The sequence below is a fragment of the Pleurodeles waltl genome, chromosome 7 (assembly GCF_031143425.1).
Source record: "Pleurodeles waltl isolate 20211129_DDA chromosome 7, aPleWal1.hap1.20221129, whole genome shotgun sequence".
Taxonomy (NCBI): Eukaryota; Metazoa; Chordata; class Amphibia; order Caudata; family Salamandridae; genus Pleurodeles; species Pleurodeles waltl.
This window is the reverse complement of record NC_090446.1, coordinates 70,104,760-70,123,866: the sequence shown is the minus strand read 5'-3', so window position 1 is coordinate 70,123,866 and position 19,107 is coordinate 70,104,760. Positions and strand designations below refer to the sequence as shown.

Genomic DNA, 19,107 nt, shown 5'->3' with positions numbered 1-19,107 from the left:
CCATGCCTAAAGGAGAGGACTACACTACAGAAAGCGCCCTGGCCTAATGTCACCCACAACCCTCCTCCCCCACCCAGACGCCTCCACTGCGCAGAGAGATAGCAGAATGTGCTGATACTCACCCCCTTGTGTCTGCTGTGATGTCCTCAAGCGCCCATCCAAATCAGGGTAGGCCACCGCCAGGATCCGGGACATCAGGGGGGTCAGGGTACGACTGGCACCCCTCCTAGGTTGGGAGGCCATCCCCAGCAGTGACTCGGCGGTCTTCCTGGTCCCGTGGCGGATGTCCTCCCACCCCTTGCGGCAGTGGGTGCCCCGTCTGACGTGGACCCCCAGGGCCCGGACTTCCTTGGCGATGGCACGCCAAATGTCCACTTTCTGATGGGCGCTGACCTATTTGACATGTACAGGGTGGGAAGGAAAAATTCATACATTTTCTGCATGTTAGATGTGATTGGCCCCCCCTCCCCAACCTTGCCATATGGCACATGCTCTCATCTGTCGTGCGTTGCACTCCTCATTCGCCCCCCACCCCACCAACTTACATCCACCCCACTCCACACAGGCATAGCCCATTCAATGTGCACCCAGTGTACTTACCTGTTGGTCTGGAGGACCTTAGAGTAACGCATACTGGGGGAGGACCCCATCCACAAGTTTCTCCAACTCCTCAGACGTGAAGGCAGGGGCCCTTTCCCCAGTCGCAGCAGCCATTGTCACTTCCAGACCGAGGTCACAGCAGCACTTGCAGTATAGGTCCTCTCCTGTGGATGATCAGGTCTCGAGTGATTAAGCAGATAGAAAATGGCGGTCACGCCCGCAGCGGTGCGTACCGTGGCGGTGCGTCCCGCGACCGCCGGCGCACCTCGTCATTGGCTCCTGAAACCCATAGGCTTCAATGTTAGCCAATGCGGATTCGTATAGCGGTCTTCGACCGCCTACCGCCACGGTGGGCCACGCCAGCGCATTGACCTCTCATCCCATTGTCCCACTTCACAGGTCAGGCAGCCGCCATTTCAAGGGCCCACATGGCATGATTTGTACTGCGTCACACAGGCCTAGGCCTTGCATTGCCACACATACACGCCTTTCAATACATAGATAATCGTGTGCTATGCATGCTGTGGTGAACGTACCTGTGATTTGCTTGACTCTGTGCTCCATGTTGTCCTTCCTAGGCACCGTCCGCTGGGACTTGCGAGGAGAAGGATGAATCCTCGCGTGTACCGACCGCTGGTGGACCTGTCGACAATGGAAGAACGCCATATCATACTACGATACCGACTTGACCGAGCCACTATACATGAACTGTGTGCCCAGCTGGAGCCAGCCCTGATGTCCCCCATCCACCAACCCACAGGAATTCCCCCTCTAGTGCAGGTTCTGACAGTCCTCCACTTTATGGCAAGTGGCTCATTCCAGACAACAGTGGCCATGTCATCTGGAATGTCTCAGCCTATGTTTTAAAAAATATTGTCTAGAGTGTTGTCTGCCCTGACGAAACACATGCGGAGGTACATTGTATTCCCTGAGGAGGTTGATTTGGCCACTGTGAAGGGTGATTTTTATGCCCTTGGACATATCCCCAACATAATTGGTGCCATTGATGGGACCCATGTGGCTTTAGTACCCCCAAAAGACGATGAGCAGGTGTACAGAAACAGGAAAAGTTACCATTCTATGAATGTCCAGGTGGTCTGTTTGGCTGACCAGTACATCTCCCATGTGAATGCCAAGTTCTCTGGGTCAGTGCATGACGCGTATGTGATGCGAAATAGCAGCATCCCTTATGTGATGGAACAGCTACAGAGACACCGTGTGTGGCTAATTGGTGACTCTGGTTACCCCAACCTGCCTTGGCTATTGACCCCAGTGAGGAATCCCCGGACCAGGGCAGAGGAACGGTACAATGAGGCCCATGGGCGAACTAGGAGGATCATAGAAAGAACCTTTGGCCTCCTGAAGGCCAGGTTTAGGTGCCTGCATATGACAGGGGGATCCCTGATGTACTCACCAAAGAAGGTGTGCCAGATCATCGTGGCCTGCTGTATGCTTCACAATCTGGCATTGCGACGTCAGGTGCCTTTCCTGCAGGAGGATGGTCCAGATGGTGGTGTTGAAGCAGCTGTGGAGCCTGCGGAGAGTGAAGAGGAGGAAGACGAAGAGGACGACCCAGACAACAGGGACAGAGTTATCCAACAGTATTTTCAGTAGCACACAGGTAAGAATCACCCACGCCATTTAACATTTACTGAAAGCAACCTGCATCTTTACTTTGTGTATTTCCCCCCAGTTCTTTTAAACTGATGTTTGATTTTCCCTTCCCTTTTCAGTGCTGTATGACCCACTGCGTGACTTCTGCTTGGTTAGCCCATGGACTAATGCTTATTGACATCGGTATGTTGTCATCACAAAAATAACAGAACATTATTGATGAGTAATGTGTTATACATTTGTAAATAATACAGGCTGACTCCTGAATGATTTCAGTGCAATGAGTGATTTATTTTTAGTGCTAGGTATTGGTACATGATATTAAAACGGTGATGGGTGAGGGTGGAGTTATGTCCATGGCAGAGTCCAGTTCTTGGTCGCACAGGTGCATTGTCCATATGCCTGTGGAAGGATGGAGCAGGGGCAGTTCAAGGTTGGACAGGGTGACACTGTGGGACAGTGGAATGACATCCGGGGGGATATTAGGCTGATGTGGGTCTTGGCATCCTACTCTGTCTTCCTTTGAGATCTCAGGTTCCTCTTGCGGGGTGGTTGTTCTTCAGCAGGAGGTGGGGTTCTGGTGGGCCGTCGTTCTGTGGGGGCCTCCTGACCACTAGCGCCGGCGGAGGTGGTAGGCTGTTCCTGGCTAGTGACAGGGGCCCTTTGTGGTGCCACATGGTCCCGCAATGTGGTTTCTATCCGGTTGAGGGCCTGGACTATGGTCCCCATAGCGGTAGCGATGTTCCTGAGTTCATTGCTGAACCCCATGTACCGTTCCTCCTGCTGTGCCTGGATCTCGGTGAACCTGGCCAGTACCGGCGCCATCGTCTCCTGGGAGTGATGGTATGCTCCCATGATGGTGGTGAGGGCCTCTTGGAGAGTGGGTTCCCTGGGCCGGTCAACCCCCTCTGGCACAGCAGCCCTCCCAGTTGCCCTGTTTCCCCGGGCCTCTGTCCCCTGGACGGTGTGCCCACTATCACTGCCCCCAGGTCCCTGTTGTTGTTGGGGTGTTGGGTCAGCCTGGGTGCCCTGTAGTGGCGGACACACCGCTGATTGATGCGTCCGCGAGACAGAGGCATGGGCCCGCTGGGTGGGAGCTGTGCTGGTGTTCCCAGAGGGGGTTGGGTCTGCTGTGGCCTGTGTCTGTGTGTGGGGAACCGACTGTCCAGAGGTCCCCGATGGTCCGGGCTGGTCATCAGGTTCTAGGTCGACAGAGCTGCTGTCCTCGCTGGGGGCCTGTCCTGGGGGTGGGATGGACAAATCTGGACCCTCTGTGGCGGTGTGTTGGCGTTCGGGCCCTGCAGGGGTAAAGGAGTATGGTTATTGTTTCTGTGTGTGCCATGGCGTGCATTTTGAGTGCCCTTGTCCCCCTGTGCTGGCATTCCCTTGTGGGAGGTGTTGTGAGGGTGGTGGGGGGGGGGTGTATGGGTATGTGCAATGGTCATGCTTTGGTGGTGGCTGTCTATGGTTGGTGTTGGCATTCAGGGGTTGGTGTTGTTTAGGGTGGGTTGTGCTGGTGAGACATTGGCAGGGAGGTTGTGTGCTGGGGGGTTGAGATTGGGGGTGAGGGGGGGGGTGGCATGCTGGTGGTTGGGGGGGGTGAAGTAGTTGAGATTCGACTTACCAGAGTCCATTCCTCCGTGTACTCCAGCGAGGCCATCAGGATGCAGGATGTTTACCACCTCTTGCTCCCATGCTGTGAATTGGGGTGGAGTGGGTGGGGGTCCGCCGCCAGTCTTCTGCACAGCGATGTTGTGCCTTGAGATCATCGAGCGCACCTTCCCCCGTAGGTCGTTCCATCGCTTTCTGATATCTTCCCGATTTCTGGGATGCTGTCCCACAGCGTTGACCCTGTCTACGATCCTTTGCCATAGCTCAGCCTTTCTTGCTATAGTGGTGTGCTGCACCTGTGTGCCGAAGAGCTGGGGCTCAACCCTTATAATTTCCTCCACCATGACCCTGAGTTCTTGGTCCGAGAACCTGGGGTGTCTTTGGGGTGCCATGGGGTGGTGTGGATGAGGTATGGGGTGGTGTTTGTGGTGATGTGCGCGGTGATATGTGGTGATGTGTGCGTAGATGTGGTGTGGGTGATGAAGTTGGGTTCCTGTGTGTGTTGGGGTTTTCGATTGCTGTGCTCGCTCTCTCTATCTCTATCTCTATCGCCTTCTCTCCGATTTCCAACTAGTGGAGGTTTGTGGGTGATGTGGGTGTGTGTTTTATAGTTGATTGGATGTGTGGGAGTGTTGTTTGTATGTGTGTCAGGTGTTTGTATTTCAAATTGTCCAATGTGGCTGTGTTTTGGAGCTGTGTGTGTATTTTGAGTGCGGCGGTGTGTACTGCCAATGGAATACCGCGGTTGAAAGACCGCCGCGTGGATTCGTGGGTCAGAATGGCATGGGCGTGTTTGTGTTGGCGTGACGGTGGAGGTTTGGTCATCTCCAGTTTTCCGCGGCCCGCTGATGAGGCGGCCTTCCTTGGATGTCGGATTGTTGGCGGTTTCACAGTTGGTGGTCAGAATGACCGTGGCGGTTTACCGCGGCCGCGGCGGTAGAATGGCAGACTTCTGACCGGCGGTAAGGGCCTTTTACCGCCGAGGTCAGAATGACCCCCTAAGTGTTTAATTTCATCTCTAACAATAGTGAGCTGCCTCAGATTAGAGGCTGACGCTGAGGTCGTTTGCTGGCGCTCTAAGGTTACTGCCCTGGCCTCCAACTCGGACACTCATGAATTTCGTTCACGTTCGTGCGATCAAAGGAGATACTTGGCATGTCCTCTAAGAGTGACTTTACACGCGGCCCATATTGCACCTGGGGATCGGACCGATCCCAGGTTCAATTCGAAATATTGAGCAAGATGGTCTCTAACCTCAAGAGTGTAGTCGTTGTCTTGTAGGTACCATGCGTTCAGGCGCCACACCGTGCGCCCGGTGGTGTCTACCCCACCCAGCGGGATTCGCACCGGTACGTGGTCCGAAACCCCTCGAGGCAGTATCTCCGCCCCTGTGACACTGGTGATGTCTAGAGCGGGCATAAATACAAGGTCAATTCTGGAGTGTGTCAGATGTGCGTCTGTTGTGTGCGTATATTGACATTTCCTGGGATGCCAAGTTTTCATACCTCACATAGGCCATGGCTCTCTGCCCAGCCACTAAGACTTGAAGCCCTGTTGGACCTACTAGCAGCAACATCTCCGGATACATCTAGGGGGTCATTCTAACTCTGGCGGGCGGCGGAGGCCGCCCGCCAGAGTTCCCCCAACAGAACACCGCTCCGCGGTCTGAAGACCGCCGCAGTGATTCTGTGTTTCCCGCTGGGCTGGCGGCCGACCGCCAGAAGGCCGCCCGCCAGCCCAGCGGGAAACCCCTTCCCACGAGGAAGCCGGCTCCGAATGGAGCCGGCGGAGTGGAAAGGTGCGACGGGTGCAGTTGCACCCGTCGTGAATTTCAGTGTCTGCTCAGCAGACACGGAAATTCTTTGTGGGGCCCTCTTACGGGGGCCCCTGCAGTGCCCATGCCATTGGCATGGGCACTGCAGGGGCCCCCAGGGGCCCCACGACACCCCATACCGCCATCCTGTTCCTGGCGGGCGAACCGCCAGGAACAGGATGGCGGTGAGGTGGTCGGAATCGCTGCGCCGCCATGGGGGATTCCTCAGGGCAGCGGAAAACCGGCGGGAGACCGCCGGTTTTCCTGTTCTGACCGTGGCCAAACCGCCGTGGTCAGAATGCCCTGCGGGGCACCGCCAGCCTGTTGGCGGTGCTCCCGCCGACCCCGGCCCCGGCGGTCGGAATGACCCCCCTAGTCTGGGGTTGAGAACGGCGTTGAAGTCCCCTCCTACCAGGGTGGTTCCCTGGGGGAGTCCTGCTACTACCTGGCGGAGAGAGAGTAGAAACGCGTCAAGTCCTGCTGGGGGGGCATAAGCACATACAAGTTTTAGTGGTGATCCGTGGAGTAACCCCGTGACTACTACAAATCTGACCTGTGGGTCGGACTGCGTGGCTGTAATCACCATAGGTAGTGAGTGATGGAGTAGAATGGCCACCCCCCTAGAGCCCCTGGAGAAGCCCGCATGGTAAACCCTGTCATATCCCCCTCGCGTGAGTATGGGGCACTTAGATCCGAGGAGATGGGTTTCTTGTAGTAGGGCAACTGAGGAGGAATATCTGCGGAGAGTATTGAATACTGCAGATCTTTTGATCTTATCTAACAGGCCATTAATATTCCAGGAGATGATTTGTGTCAGTGAGGACCAGGCGTGGGTTGCGCGGGTAATGTAGGTTGTTGGGTGCCTGCCAATGGACATAGGGACGACCGTTTGGAACAGAACAATGAAACAATAAGGCAACAAAGGAAACTTGTCAACACGTTGCCATTTAACCCCATCTCAAACTTCTCACCCCCCAACCACCCCCCTCCCCATACTCCCACCCAGGAAGCATCTGTCGCCCAAATACCCAACCAGAACAAGACAGCCAGAAGGACTGTTGTTGGAGTGGAGTGGTGGACCCCTCCCTTCAGCCGGATCATTTGCAATCAATAATATGAAGTCAGGCCGTACATGGCAAGCACCAAGGAGGCCTCGGGCCGCCGGTGGGGCCCTCCAAGGGCCCGCAGGAGCAAACCGGGTGACTCCGGTCACCCCTGTGCACCCCACGGGAGCCCTGTGTTTCATATCAGCCGAGTATCGGGGACTGACTCAGGCGGCCGCCGTCCGTGGCTCGCGCCGGGTCCCACACCTCCGGGGACTCGACGGAGGCCCCCTCCACTTGGGAACCAGGGTCTCCATTCGTCTCTCTGTCCGCAAGAATGTCTGGGACTTTTTGCCTCCCCTTTCGAGACCTGGTGCGCTTCCGGCTCCTCTGGGGTCCGCCCTGGGGGGGGTCCGTCGCAGGAGGGCTCTCCCGCCCGACCCTGGGGTCCCCTTCGGGCTTCAATGCCCTCCTCGGTCAACCAGTCCCACCCCTCTTCCGGGGATTCAAAGAAATGCGCTTTTCCGGCCATAAGGACTTTGGGTCGTGCAGGGAAGAGCAGCATGTATGAGAGTTGCATTGCTCTAAGTTTTTGTTTGATATGCACATATGACCGGCGACGGATCTGAACTTCACGGGTGTAGTCTGGAAATATTAAGATCTTATGATTCTCCCATTGAAGATCTTCCGAACGTCTAGCTTCCTTAAGGATATTGTCTCGGTCTTTGAAATTGAGGAAGCATGCAATCATCGGGTGTTTTGGGCCGCCCGGCGGGAGGCGCGGGGCAAGGGCCCTGTGGGCGCGTTCCACTGCGAACCAGGGTGAAAGGGTCTGGTCTGGCATTCAGGTTTTGATCCAACGCTCAAAAAATTTGGAAGCTTTGTCTTCCTCCACTCCCTCTGGGAATCTGACAAAGCGCAGATTATTGCGTCGTGATCGGTTTTCTGCATCCTCCGCTCGGCGGTGTAACTCACCGGTTCGAGTATGTAGCTGGGCCACTTTGGTTCTAAGATCGGCTAATTCGTCCTCAGTCTGGGAGCCCCGGCCTTCCACTTCAGTGATTCGGCTCACTGCGTTTCTGAGGTCTTGCCTAATGAGGCCCATGTCCTCTCGCACTTCTCCAATTCTGGTCTCCATGGCTGACTGCGATGATTGGATTGCTATGGAGGATAGCACTCACTCCATCCAGTGCCGGGCCCCCACCAGCTGTGTCTCCGTCTCCCCTTGGGTCCGCCGGCGTTGTGAACTGATCGATCTTTTGCTGGGAGGCAGGGGGTTGTTTGTTCGCTCTGTCCTTCCCCATCTCGTCCCGGGAGGTTGGGATCGGCTTATGTAGACTCCTGAGGTAGATCTGTCTAGGTACCAATGTTTGAAAAGTATTCGCGCTACCGGGGACCCGGGAGGGCACCCCAGTGGAGGACCACCAGCGGGGCTCCAACACTATGGGTGAGATTATACTGGCTCAGATCCTTACTTTGAGCTTGACATCTGAGAGGAGGTCCCGGGAAATCACCCGGCTCTGCATAAGGTTCCATCTGGCGCCACCCGGTCAGGATCGCCAGGGGGGCAAAACATCTCTCTCTCCCGGGACCCGGTGCCTCCCGATAGGTCCACACTCACCCCGGTCAGGCCACCGATCTCCTCAGCTGCTTCGCGATGTGACGGGAGCCTGGGGTGGTCCCTCTCCACCAGTCTGGCTTATGATTGGTTCCTCTCCTGGGGCCCAATTGCGGCGGCAACCTGCGGTTGGCCCTTCCGTCCAGGGAGCCCGGGGTAGCACGAGCCAGCAGGCCCTCCTATCCGCTTTAATCTCGGGATTCTTTTAGTGGCTTTCCTTTTAGCCCCTCTTTTCCTCTCCTCTACCTGGGGGGGGAGCCCGTTTCCCCTTCAGGTGTGCCGCTTCATTCTTCTCTTGCCGCGCCGCGGCCCACGTCCCCGGGGGCCCGTGCCTTCAGCGCCCAGCGTGCGTCCCGCGGGCCGCCCGCTCCGGTCAAAGCGGCAGGAACCGGCGGGCGCAGGCGTGCGCGTTCCGGGCGGCCACCTCACCGCGCGAGTTAGACCGAGGAGTCCTCTCCTCACCGCGGCTCGCCTCTCTCTCTCAGTTCAGCCGCCGCAGCCCTCCACATCAGGCGCCGCCGAGCAGGGGCGCGGAGGTGGCCCGGGCTGCCGGGGGTCCCTCCACACCGGCCGACGCCTCGCCGCCTCCCAGTCCACAGGGCCCTCGCCCCGGACCGCAGCGCCGGCTCCTCCCGAGCCGCTCACAGCACCCCAGCCCAGAGGCGGCCGCACCAAATGCCAGCGGCTCAGCTCCAGCCCCGCCGGGGCTCCTCAATCTTCGGCTGCCATGTTGGATTTTGGCCGGTCGGATTGCGACAAGCGCCTGCTGCTTAATCCCGGTCGCCACTCATATCAGAAGGATCCTCGGTGATTAGGGAGCCCGTGGGGCAGTTAGGCGACGCCATCAGTTGGTAGATAGTGGTTTCTTTGGGAAACGGAGGGGTCCAGAGCACTCTCAGAGTACGACCGCCATCTTGACGCCCCAAGCCACGCCGCACATGTTTTTAATGCTTCATCATTTATGTGAATCGGATGTTGGTATTATTTATTATTAAAATGGTGTATCAAAATAAAAACAAATGGGAGCTAAACAAGTTTGTGCCCATCCGGGTCAGCATTTGGCTTCACAGCTTAGAGGTGGTACAAAAATTGGTGCACTCTGAGCTGGACCACATCCCTTCCCAAGACGTCCACTCCCAAACACCTTCTTTTGTTTGGCAAATAGCCAAATAGAACAATCACTTGGGGCTTGATTTAGACTTTGGTGGATATAACTTAGATCTTATTACAAGTGCATTCGGATGTAATGCCCTTGTAATGGGCAGGTATGATAGCAATGGTGTTTATGAAGGAGTCCTGTCCACCAAACAGTAAATTAGATCCTTAGTTCCTCTTCCATTTCAGAAAGGCAAACTCCCACCCACAACACAAGTAAAACCAGCGCTACTGCAGCCTGAATCAACTGGTTGACAACACAGTCATCCCCCCTTACATTCGCACTTAAAGATGCAACTAAAGTAAGAAGTCTCTGAAGATGCCTGACCAGGATGTACCCCTGTCAAATAGCAAGCTATTCCAGTAGATCCCTTCCTTTGCCTTGCATTCCATGCAGTTGGCACAGGAGTGGAGTTTGGGTGTCGTGGAGGAATCTGTTCGTGTGTGAATCACCCTCGTGAGATCAGAAGATCCCATGCCCCCACTTGGGGTCCCCTGTTCGTGACTATGTCAGAGGACAGAAATTTGCATCTTCTCTTGCAGTGTGGTCAGAAAGAAATCTCTGTTTTAAAGGCAAACTAGATATAAGTTGGGACAATTCAAGGTGATACTTTGTATAGTCTCTTGAAATGGTTCCAAATGCATGAGAGATATTCTGATCAACTAACATATCCCTTTGCATAGAGGGCAGTTGGGTAGGGGGGTGGCATGGAGGTGGGGGGGTAACTATCAATGGTGCACAAGGTGCAGTGGCCCATGGACTCAGATGCCTGAGTAGCCCACTTTATCCAAATTGTTGTATTTTACTGCCCATACAACAGTGATTGGATGCACTCATTTTCTTGAAATGGGGCCTGCACTACACCACTGGAGGGAACGCAACATTAGTCAAATCATTAAGGGGTTTAGAGAAGGGAGCCTACAGTACAGTATTCTAGTAAAAGTGTTTTTAATAACATTCCTATTGAATCAAGTCTCCATTAACAATTTCCACATGCGGGAAGTTCAGTGTGCCCAGTATCGGAATATTGCACTTGCCCAGCCCTCTGGATGATCAGATTTAAAAAGCCTTGTGATAATTACTTATACTTTCTCCAGTAACAGTTATGGTCAATACCAGGACTCCCATTAACAAGAATGTCCATTTACATGTCCCTTCTAACAAGTATTACCAGTTTTGCATGCACCAAAAAGAAGGTTGCCCGTTTCAAATGGTCAGGAAGAGATTTTGCCAAAGACTGTCTCAGATCAAACATCTGCATAGGTATGGGCAGGTTTATTTATGTGAAGTGTTTTGACACCCTTTCCTTTTTTGCAGTTTTGATAAATTGATAAAAAAAACAAAGGGTATTTGATGACTCTGTTAAAGGACACTTCTCTTACAGATGCCTGAGATATGGGAGCTTGATGTGCTGCCTGTCTGGCAGACTAGTGAACATCTGCCTTTTCGTGAGTCCTGGTAAACATTCCTCCACTGTTGGCCACATCCTACAGAGCTTTCCTCTCTCAGTGGACTGTACTCCACCTGAGCATCAAATTAACCAATAGAAATTGGTCAATCTTAAAAACAAAAAAGTGTTTCCAGGGTTTCCAGGGTAACTTGTTTACTAGGCTTTAAACAACAATGAATAATGCGGAAAGCTGATGTTGGCATATTGTTGCTAAAGGTTCACCCTCAGTTCAGGCAGCCATTGGCTCAGCTGTGAGACTGATTTGCTTGTCCTTATTTGGACAGTAGGTGTGGCCAAGTCTAATGGCACATCTTTTTTGGATGTGTTGGGCTGGGAGATGCATAACGGGGTTTTGGGCCGGTGGCCTGTTGCTGGAGAGGCCCACAGGCTTTCCCTGGCCAACAATACCTTATATGGTCAACCAGGCAGTCAACCTTAGTTTATTTTGCTTGGGCACTTGCGTAAAGATATCCTTAGAGGTACCAAGGAAAAGGTCTTGCTGGGAGCACGGGACCATTTTCAGGCCAATCCTTGACATTTAGAAACCCCAAAGGACTGCTAAGAGGTCAAGGAAGAAACAGTAGGATAGAAGTGAGTCCTGATGGTCAATAAAAAGAATGCCTTCACATGAGCCTCCACCTATCAACCCCAGTTAACGATCAAGGTATCTCAGCAGTACTATGAATCTGGTTGATAGTACTGCCCTTTTCATAATTTTAGGAAGCCCTAAACAGCAGCACTGGGGCACACATATTGACATAGTTATTATAATTATTGTGGATAAATAACAGTTTAAAAATACACAGGTTGCCCGTCCATGCACCAGGGTATTTGGAATCTAATTCGTCATGTTTCAATTTTATGCAGAGGCAAAGAGACGCCTCTTGACTCCTGTTTTGGGTTTTCGCAGGTGACCTTGGGATTTTCTCAAGAAGAGGCATTACCTGGGGCTGATATCTCCCTTCACCTGCACTCGGCTGCCGGCTCTCTATGCGCTGTTCGTGCTGTGGATAAGAGCACAGTACTAATGAAACCCAAGGAGGAGCTCACTAGGGACAAGGTGAGTAATGCTGCTGCTCCAGCCCAACCTATGGGCACTGTTGACAAGAGATGCTGAAAACAGAAAAGAGGCCATGTGGAGAATATAGACATATGATTGAGGTCAGCAATAAACACTGTCCAATTCCATTCTTCTCATCTTCCATCCCTCAGAAGGTTTGAGACACTTACACTTAGAATGACTCACCCCAGAGGTCATAATTGCTCTACTGGAGAAAGCTATTGAGAAGGATCTCAGAGGAACAACAAGATGCATTCTCACTACGTTTTAGGCTAGAAGAACACTCCAGGTCTGCATTTTATATTGTAATACAACAACAAATGGTTTAAGAGAGATAAATTATGCTAAGTGGATCTTCATTCGATTTACCCTAATTTCCTTGGAGGGTTGGATAGCACCAAAAAACAGACAGTATGGCGTTCTCTCCCCCTTCACATCACAGCAGAATTTTCTCTGTTGTCAAGTAAGAGTCACTCATTTGGTCTGCAGTCTGTACATAGAGTGTTTTCCAAGCACTAGACAGCAGTGTGTCACAGACCATAAAAGACTCACGTTTGTTGTCTTTTTGATCTCACTCAAAATGGCTCAGTGAAAAGCGTTCATGTTATTTATTCTCAGTTACCCATCATTAGTTTTCTACGTTCACTCAATCTAATATCCTTTTCATCTTCCATCACTCACACCCCTTCTAGCCTCTTAGCACAGCAGGTCTTCAGTTAAAATACGCCACAATTCAGTTTAGTCAGTTCCTGGAGTTCCTTCAGCCCTCTATGCAAAAGTGTAAAAAAACACAAAAACTGGTTATGTATTTATATTGATTTATATTTTTTATAAAGCACAAACCATGACCCGGAGAGGTATGGTGAAGCTAGTGAGTAGCAACTATGTGAAACTAACACTACAGAATGCTGGTCAAGATTATTTACGTGGGCCGGACATAATACCATCTCCTAAATTTTGCATGATTGTAGTCACTCCTTATCTGATAAGGAAGTTGCAAGAAAAAATCCGGCCATCTGCTCAGCCACGATCAAGCATACTAGGCAAATAAGCAGCTGCAGATTTTGGATTACCTGAAAGTGTACTCGTCAGATGTTAAAACTGCCGAAAGGGGGATCTTAATGATAAAATGCTTTGTGTGCGAAGTACAAGCATTTAAATAAAGATTGGCTAAATGATAGGCAACTGCGTCCACTCTCCCAATGCCCAGAACTAACCTGGCTGCAACACTGTATTGTCTGCAGGATCCTGGTCAGGGCAGGTGAACCTAGACAGAATCGCCCTAGTCCATTAAATCCATAAGTTGCATAGGCAGCAGTTCTCTGGGAGTCCTCAATGCAGGAAGCTGTTAATTGGTTAGCTTGTGGCTCTTAAACCAATCTGCAATCAACAGTCTCAACCTTTCCCGCCCTCTCTGCAGCTGGCAGGGGAAACCTTTTTATAGGATTCCACCAATGGTTTTACTCCTCACTATTAGAACCCGTGCATTGTACCATAACTCATTCTCACTCATTCATTTGGCTATGTCAATTAGAGAACACTGAAAGCTCTCCTGAAGTGTTTAAACAGTGATCCTGCCTTAGGTTCGAAAGATCAATCTGTTACTGTCTGCCTATGGATAAAACTCAAACTCAAAGGAATCAATTATCAGGGATGAAGGTCCAACAATGCTCCTAATCAGCAGGGGGCTGATTGAAGGAACTTGTGCTTGTCTTGTCTCTTTTGAGTGGGATCTGTGGTTCTCCAACATGACAGCTTGAGTCCTATCTTGCAAGAAAAGAATGGAGCCAGTGGGGGACAGTTCCTCCGACTTCCCTGAACTGATGAATGACTGGGAGATGGTATGTCAGGTAATTTCAGAAAATACGGCATTATATGCAAAGCTGGCCTACTGGTGTTTAAAGCTAAATGAATAAACTCAAAGCTGTAAATTTGTGTTTTAGTCTGAATCCAGCCTGCACCTGGTCGAGTAAATTATTGTTTCCCAAACAGCCTGACAACACTGATCTTTGCAACTTGATGATTGATGATTACAAAGAAAAACTTCCACAAAACACATGGTTCAGTCAATATATACTTTCAAAATAGAAGTTTAAATGGAGAAATAAACTGACAAAAATGTGTAGTGATTGACTTCAATATAAAACAGCAATAGTTTTCTGTTCTTTGAAGTAGACACTAATGTTGACCAGACAATATATTCTGGAGTATTCACAGCTTTTAATAGTAACTTGGCAGCCTGTAAATTAAACATATCTTTTAAATACATATGTGTTGCTAGGGGTCTAGGAAATTACAAGCCTGTGGTAAAATGTGCCTGCACTTGGGACCTCAATAAACCATTCATCTTTCTATCATGCTGTTTATAATGTCACTATAAGTGCTTTACTGACTCATAGCCTTGTAATTCACTGCCACTAACCTTTCACTGTCCATATCTGTGTCCCAGAAAAACATCTGTTTTATTTTTTTTACAGCAAGTTCAATTATCTTTTCTCCTTTAGGTGTTCGACATGATCCGACCTGGTTATTTTGGGGGCTACCCATACCAAACGGAAGACCAGGTGGAAATGCACTGCCCAGGCCTCCCTTTCTTCCCTGGAATAATGCCCCGTCCTGTTGATTTTGCTCGCCCATCGTTATCCCGGAGTCGCCGTTCCATCATGCCATGGTGGCCTCAGAGAGACCCTGACGTTTATAGCTTGGTGCAGGTAGGCCAAGTGTACATTGTAATACAACTTCACACTTTCACTCGTGTCAAAGCCCTCACTGGGTGCAGGGAGCAGATTGTGCACTAACAATCATTCACCCACAGATGGAGACCTGGACCCCTCATTGACCCCTGGGAGCAGTCTATACAAATCACCCGGGGTGGGTCTTAGAGCCCCCACTGAGTGGCGAAAGCAGCCTGTGCATCGAATCACAATCTTATCTAAAGAGAGAGAGTTAGAGCCCCACTGAGTGCAGAGAGCAGCCTGTGAATCAAATCACAATCTTATCTAAAGAGACACCCCACTAAGTGCAGAGAGCAGCCTGTGAATCAAATCACAACCTTATATAAAGAGAGTTGGAGCCCCACTGAGTGCAGAGAGCAGCCTGTGCATCGAATCACAATCTTATATAAAGAGAGTTGGAGCCCCACTGAGTGCAGAGAGCAGCCTGTGCATCGAATCACAATCTTATATAAAGAGAGTTGGAGCCCCACTGAGTGCAGAGAGCAGCCTGTGCATCAAATCACAATCTTATCTAAAGAGAGTGAGTTAGAGCCGCACTGAGTGCAGAGAGCAGCCTGTGCATCAAATCACAATCTTATATAAAGAGAGTTGGAGCCCCACTGAGTGCAGAGAGCAGCCTGTGCATCGAATCACAATGTTATCTAGAGAGAGAGAATTAGAGCCCCACTGAGTGCAGAGAGCAGCCTGTGCAACAAATCACAATCTTATCTAAAGAGAGGGTGTTAGAGCCCCCACTGAGCGCAGAGAGCAGCCTGTGCATCAAATCACAATCTTATCTAAAAAGAGAGAGTTAGAGCCCCACTGAGTGCAGAGAGCAGCCTGTGCATCAAATCATAATCTTATCTAAAGAGAGAGAGTTAGAGCCCCACTGAGTGCAGAGAGCAGCCTGTGAATCAAATCACAATCTTATCTAAAGAGACACCCCACTGAGTGCAGAGAGCAGCCTGTGCAACAAATCACAATCTTATCTAAAGAGAGGGTGTTAGAGCCCCCACTGAGCGCAGAGAGCAGCCTGTGCATCAAATCACAATCTTATCTAAAAAGAGAGAGTTAGAGCCCCACTGAGTGCAGAGAGCAGCCTGTGCATCAAATCATAATCTTATCTAAAGAGAGAGAGTTAGAGCCCCACTGAGTGCAGAGAGCAGCCTGTGAATCAAATCACAATCTTATCTAAAGAGACACCCCACTGAGTGCAGAGAGCAGCCTGTGAATCAAATCACAATCTTATCTAAAGAGACACCCCACTGAGTGCAGAGAGCAGCTTGTGCATCAAATCACAACCTTATATAAAGAGAGTTGGAGCCCCACTGAGTGCAGAGAGCAGCCTGTGAATCAAATCACAACCTTATATAAAGAGAGTTGGAGCCCCACTGAGTGCAGAGAGCAGCCTGCGCATCAAATCTCAATCTTATCTAAAGAGAGAGTTGGTGCCCCACTGAGTGCAGAGAGCAGCCTCTGCATCAAATCACAATCTTATCTAAAGAGATTGAGTTGGAGCCCCACAGAGTGCAGAGAGCAGCCTGTGCATCAAATCACAATCTTATCTAAAGAGATTGAGTTGGAGTCCCGCTGAGTGCAGAGAGCAGCCTGTGCATCGAATCACAATCTTATCTAAAGGGAGAGAGTAAGAGCCCCACTGAGTGCAGAGAGCAGCCTGTACATCAAATCCCAATCTTATCTAAAGAGATTGAGTTGGAGTCCCACTGAGTGTTGAGAGTAGTTGGTGCTTCACCTCACATTCACATCCACGGTTAGTGTGTTGTGGTGCTCACAGAATGAAAGGAACAGACCAGTGCTTAATTTGCAACTACATAAGTGCCAGGGTCCTAGGCATTGCTGCCCCCCTTGCCACATGCCGCTATAAAGCTCCCTACTAAACCTCACACTCCTACATATGTGATAGTTTGGACAATTCCAGGCCACCAGAAGTAGTAAGAATGGCCTAGATGCTCTAGAATTATTTTAAAATATGTATTTATTTGTTAAACGGATGTAATGCATACAAAAACAGATAGACTGTCATAAGTAATCAAACACCCGCACAAATTAATCACTGGAGCGGACTATACACTTCCTCACACTGCTACCCAAGGAGGAGTCTACCATGAGTGCAGGGAGCAGTCTGTACCTCACATCTCATTTTGATCTACAGAAGGAGTACTATAGACCTCAGAAGGAGTGTTATCGCCCTCATAGAGTGCAGGAAGTAGTCTGTATATCACCTCACATCCTTACCAACAGAGGGCCTGTTAGAGCCCTCAACTAGTTCAGGAAGCAGTCTGTACCTTCCATCTTCTTGTCCTCTACAGAGGGAGTTTTTGAGCCCTCTGTGAGTTCAGGGAATAGATTGTGCTTCGCCTCACATTCTTATCCATAGAGCAAGAATAAAAGTCCTCACTGAATGCAGGGAGCAGTCTGTACATTCCCTCACGCAGTTAACTTCTGAAAGAATGTTGGAGCCCTCATTGTGTTCAGAGAGCAGTCTGTACTTCTTATTGTGCTGTCACCCCAGAGAGAATTTTTGGAGCCCTTATTGAGCGCTGGGGGCCAGTCTTTACATCACTGATCTCTAGAATGACTTCTAGAGCATTCACTTATAGACAGATGTACAAAGCATTTTTCCCGGCCGTTTGCGACTGCAATAATGCATTTTTTCTGCATACTAAAGCAAAATGCGACTCAGTGACTTGTTTATCGAATCACATTTTGCTTCTGCGATTCGGTATGATGAAGGAGCGTGTTCAGGGCATCCCTTCCTAATACCGAATCTGACTGGCATGTGGGAATGTTTTGGGATCTTGAATGCAAACGCAAAACATTCGCAGTTACCACCAACTTTAAGTGGTATCTATTTGTAAAGAGGGGAGGGGTTCTCAAGGGACCCCATTCCCTTTGTGAATGGGGCGCAATCCTTTCTTCAGAGCAGGCAGTGCTCCCATGGACCACTGCCTACTCTGAAAAAATGAAATGAAAACTTCTCATCTTTTTTTGTAATGCATCCCATTTCCCTTTAAGGAAAATGGACTGTTTAAGAAAACAAAAACCTGCTGTATTTAAAAAGCAGTCACAGAGATGGTGGTCTGCTGTCCCCAGCAGGCCTCCATCCCTGTGAGTGCGGCCATTCCCAATGGGGTCACGAATTGCGACCTACCTCATGAATATTGATGAGGTAGATCATTTGCGACCCTATTGGGAATCGCAAACAGTGTGCTTTACACTGTTGTACATTTTGTTTTGCGACTCACAATTTGCAATTCCCAAACAGATTGCAAATTGTGAGTCTGAGAACAAAATGTCATACATCTGGCCCTTAATTCAGTGTGTGAAGTGTACGTTACCAAAGTCTGCCATCCACAGGAGGGTTAGAGCCCTCATTGAGTTCAATATGAAGTGTATGAGTCCCTCACAGTGTGACCTCCAGTTGATTCCGGAGCTCTCAGTGAGTATGGGGAGCAATCTATACATCACCTAGCACTTAGTAACGAATGTAAGCTATCTCAGACTTTCACCACCTCATGTAGTGAAACGAGTGTTCTCAGCATCACCTCACTCTCATTCCCAGAGTAAGTGTTTCAGACTAAACTGAATCAATTATGTGGTGAGTACATCTCATCACACTGTCACCCCAGAGTAAGTACTACAACAGTGACTGAGTTCAAGGGGTAGTCTGTACAACTCCTCACACTGTCACCTCTAGCGGGAGTGTTAAATGTGTTTAGTGAGTACACGTGAAGAGCTGCACATTCTCTCACACTTTCAATTCCAGACGGAGTTTTAGACCACTCATGAGGTCATAAAGCAGCCTGCACATCTCCGCACACAGACAACTCTCACTGAATGCAGACCACCACCAAGTTTATTGGCCATGTTTGTCACTGACCAAGATGTTTGGAGCTGACTGTGCATCAAGCCAGCTTCCTCTCGAGCCCGAAGATACTTTACAAGTCCAGGGATCTTTGACACCGAAAGGCCTCTCTGCCCAAATAGAGACCCACGGTAGTGCCAAAACCTAAAGTCTAAATTCCTTTGGTCCCGAACGCGGACTCGGTGCTAAAAATACCTTTGACGAATGGCTCTGAAGTGTCATAACAACGTACCTTCAGCGGCTGCAGAAGGAGCTTAATGCATTGCAAAAGTGGATGTTCATTCATTAGCAGACCAGCAAAATCTCCACTAGGCTGCCTAAAAAAGCCAACAGAGACTTTCCACTAAAGAGGGGGCTAACCTTTGAGGGGGAAATTGCTGTGGAGCCTCCTCCATCTCCCAAGCACAAAAGATGCAGACAAGGCCTCTATCCTTATCCCTCTTACACCTCATCCTCCACCTCCTCTTCTTCTACTGCTCTTCTTCTACCGCCTCTTCCTCCATACCTCCACCACCAACACATACGTCTCTTCGATAATACTC

At 50.3% G+C, this 19,107-nt stretch overlaps 1 protein-coding gene across 1 annotated transcript in view; it reads left to right on the top strand.

The window, feature by feature from the left end:
• LOC138246810 (alpha-2-macroglobulin-like protein 1) overlaps positions 1 to 19,107 on the top strand; it is a 184,323-nt gene that overhangs the window by 46,770 nt on the left and 118,446 nt on the right. The window contains exon 14 of the mRNA XM_069201572.1: positions 11,816 to 11,965. Coding sequence (XP_069057673.1) covers positions 11,816 to 11,965 — 150 coding nt within the window. The remainder of the gene's footprint in view (positions 1 to 11,815; positions 11,966 to 19,107) is intronic.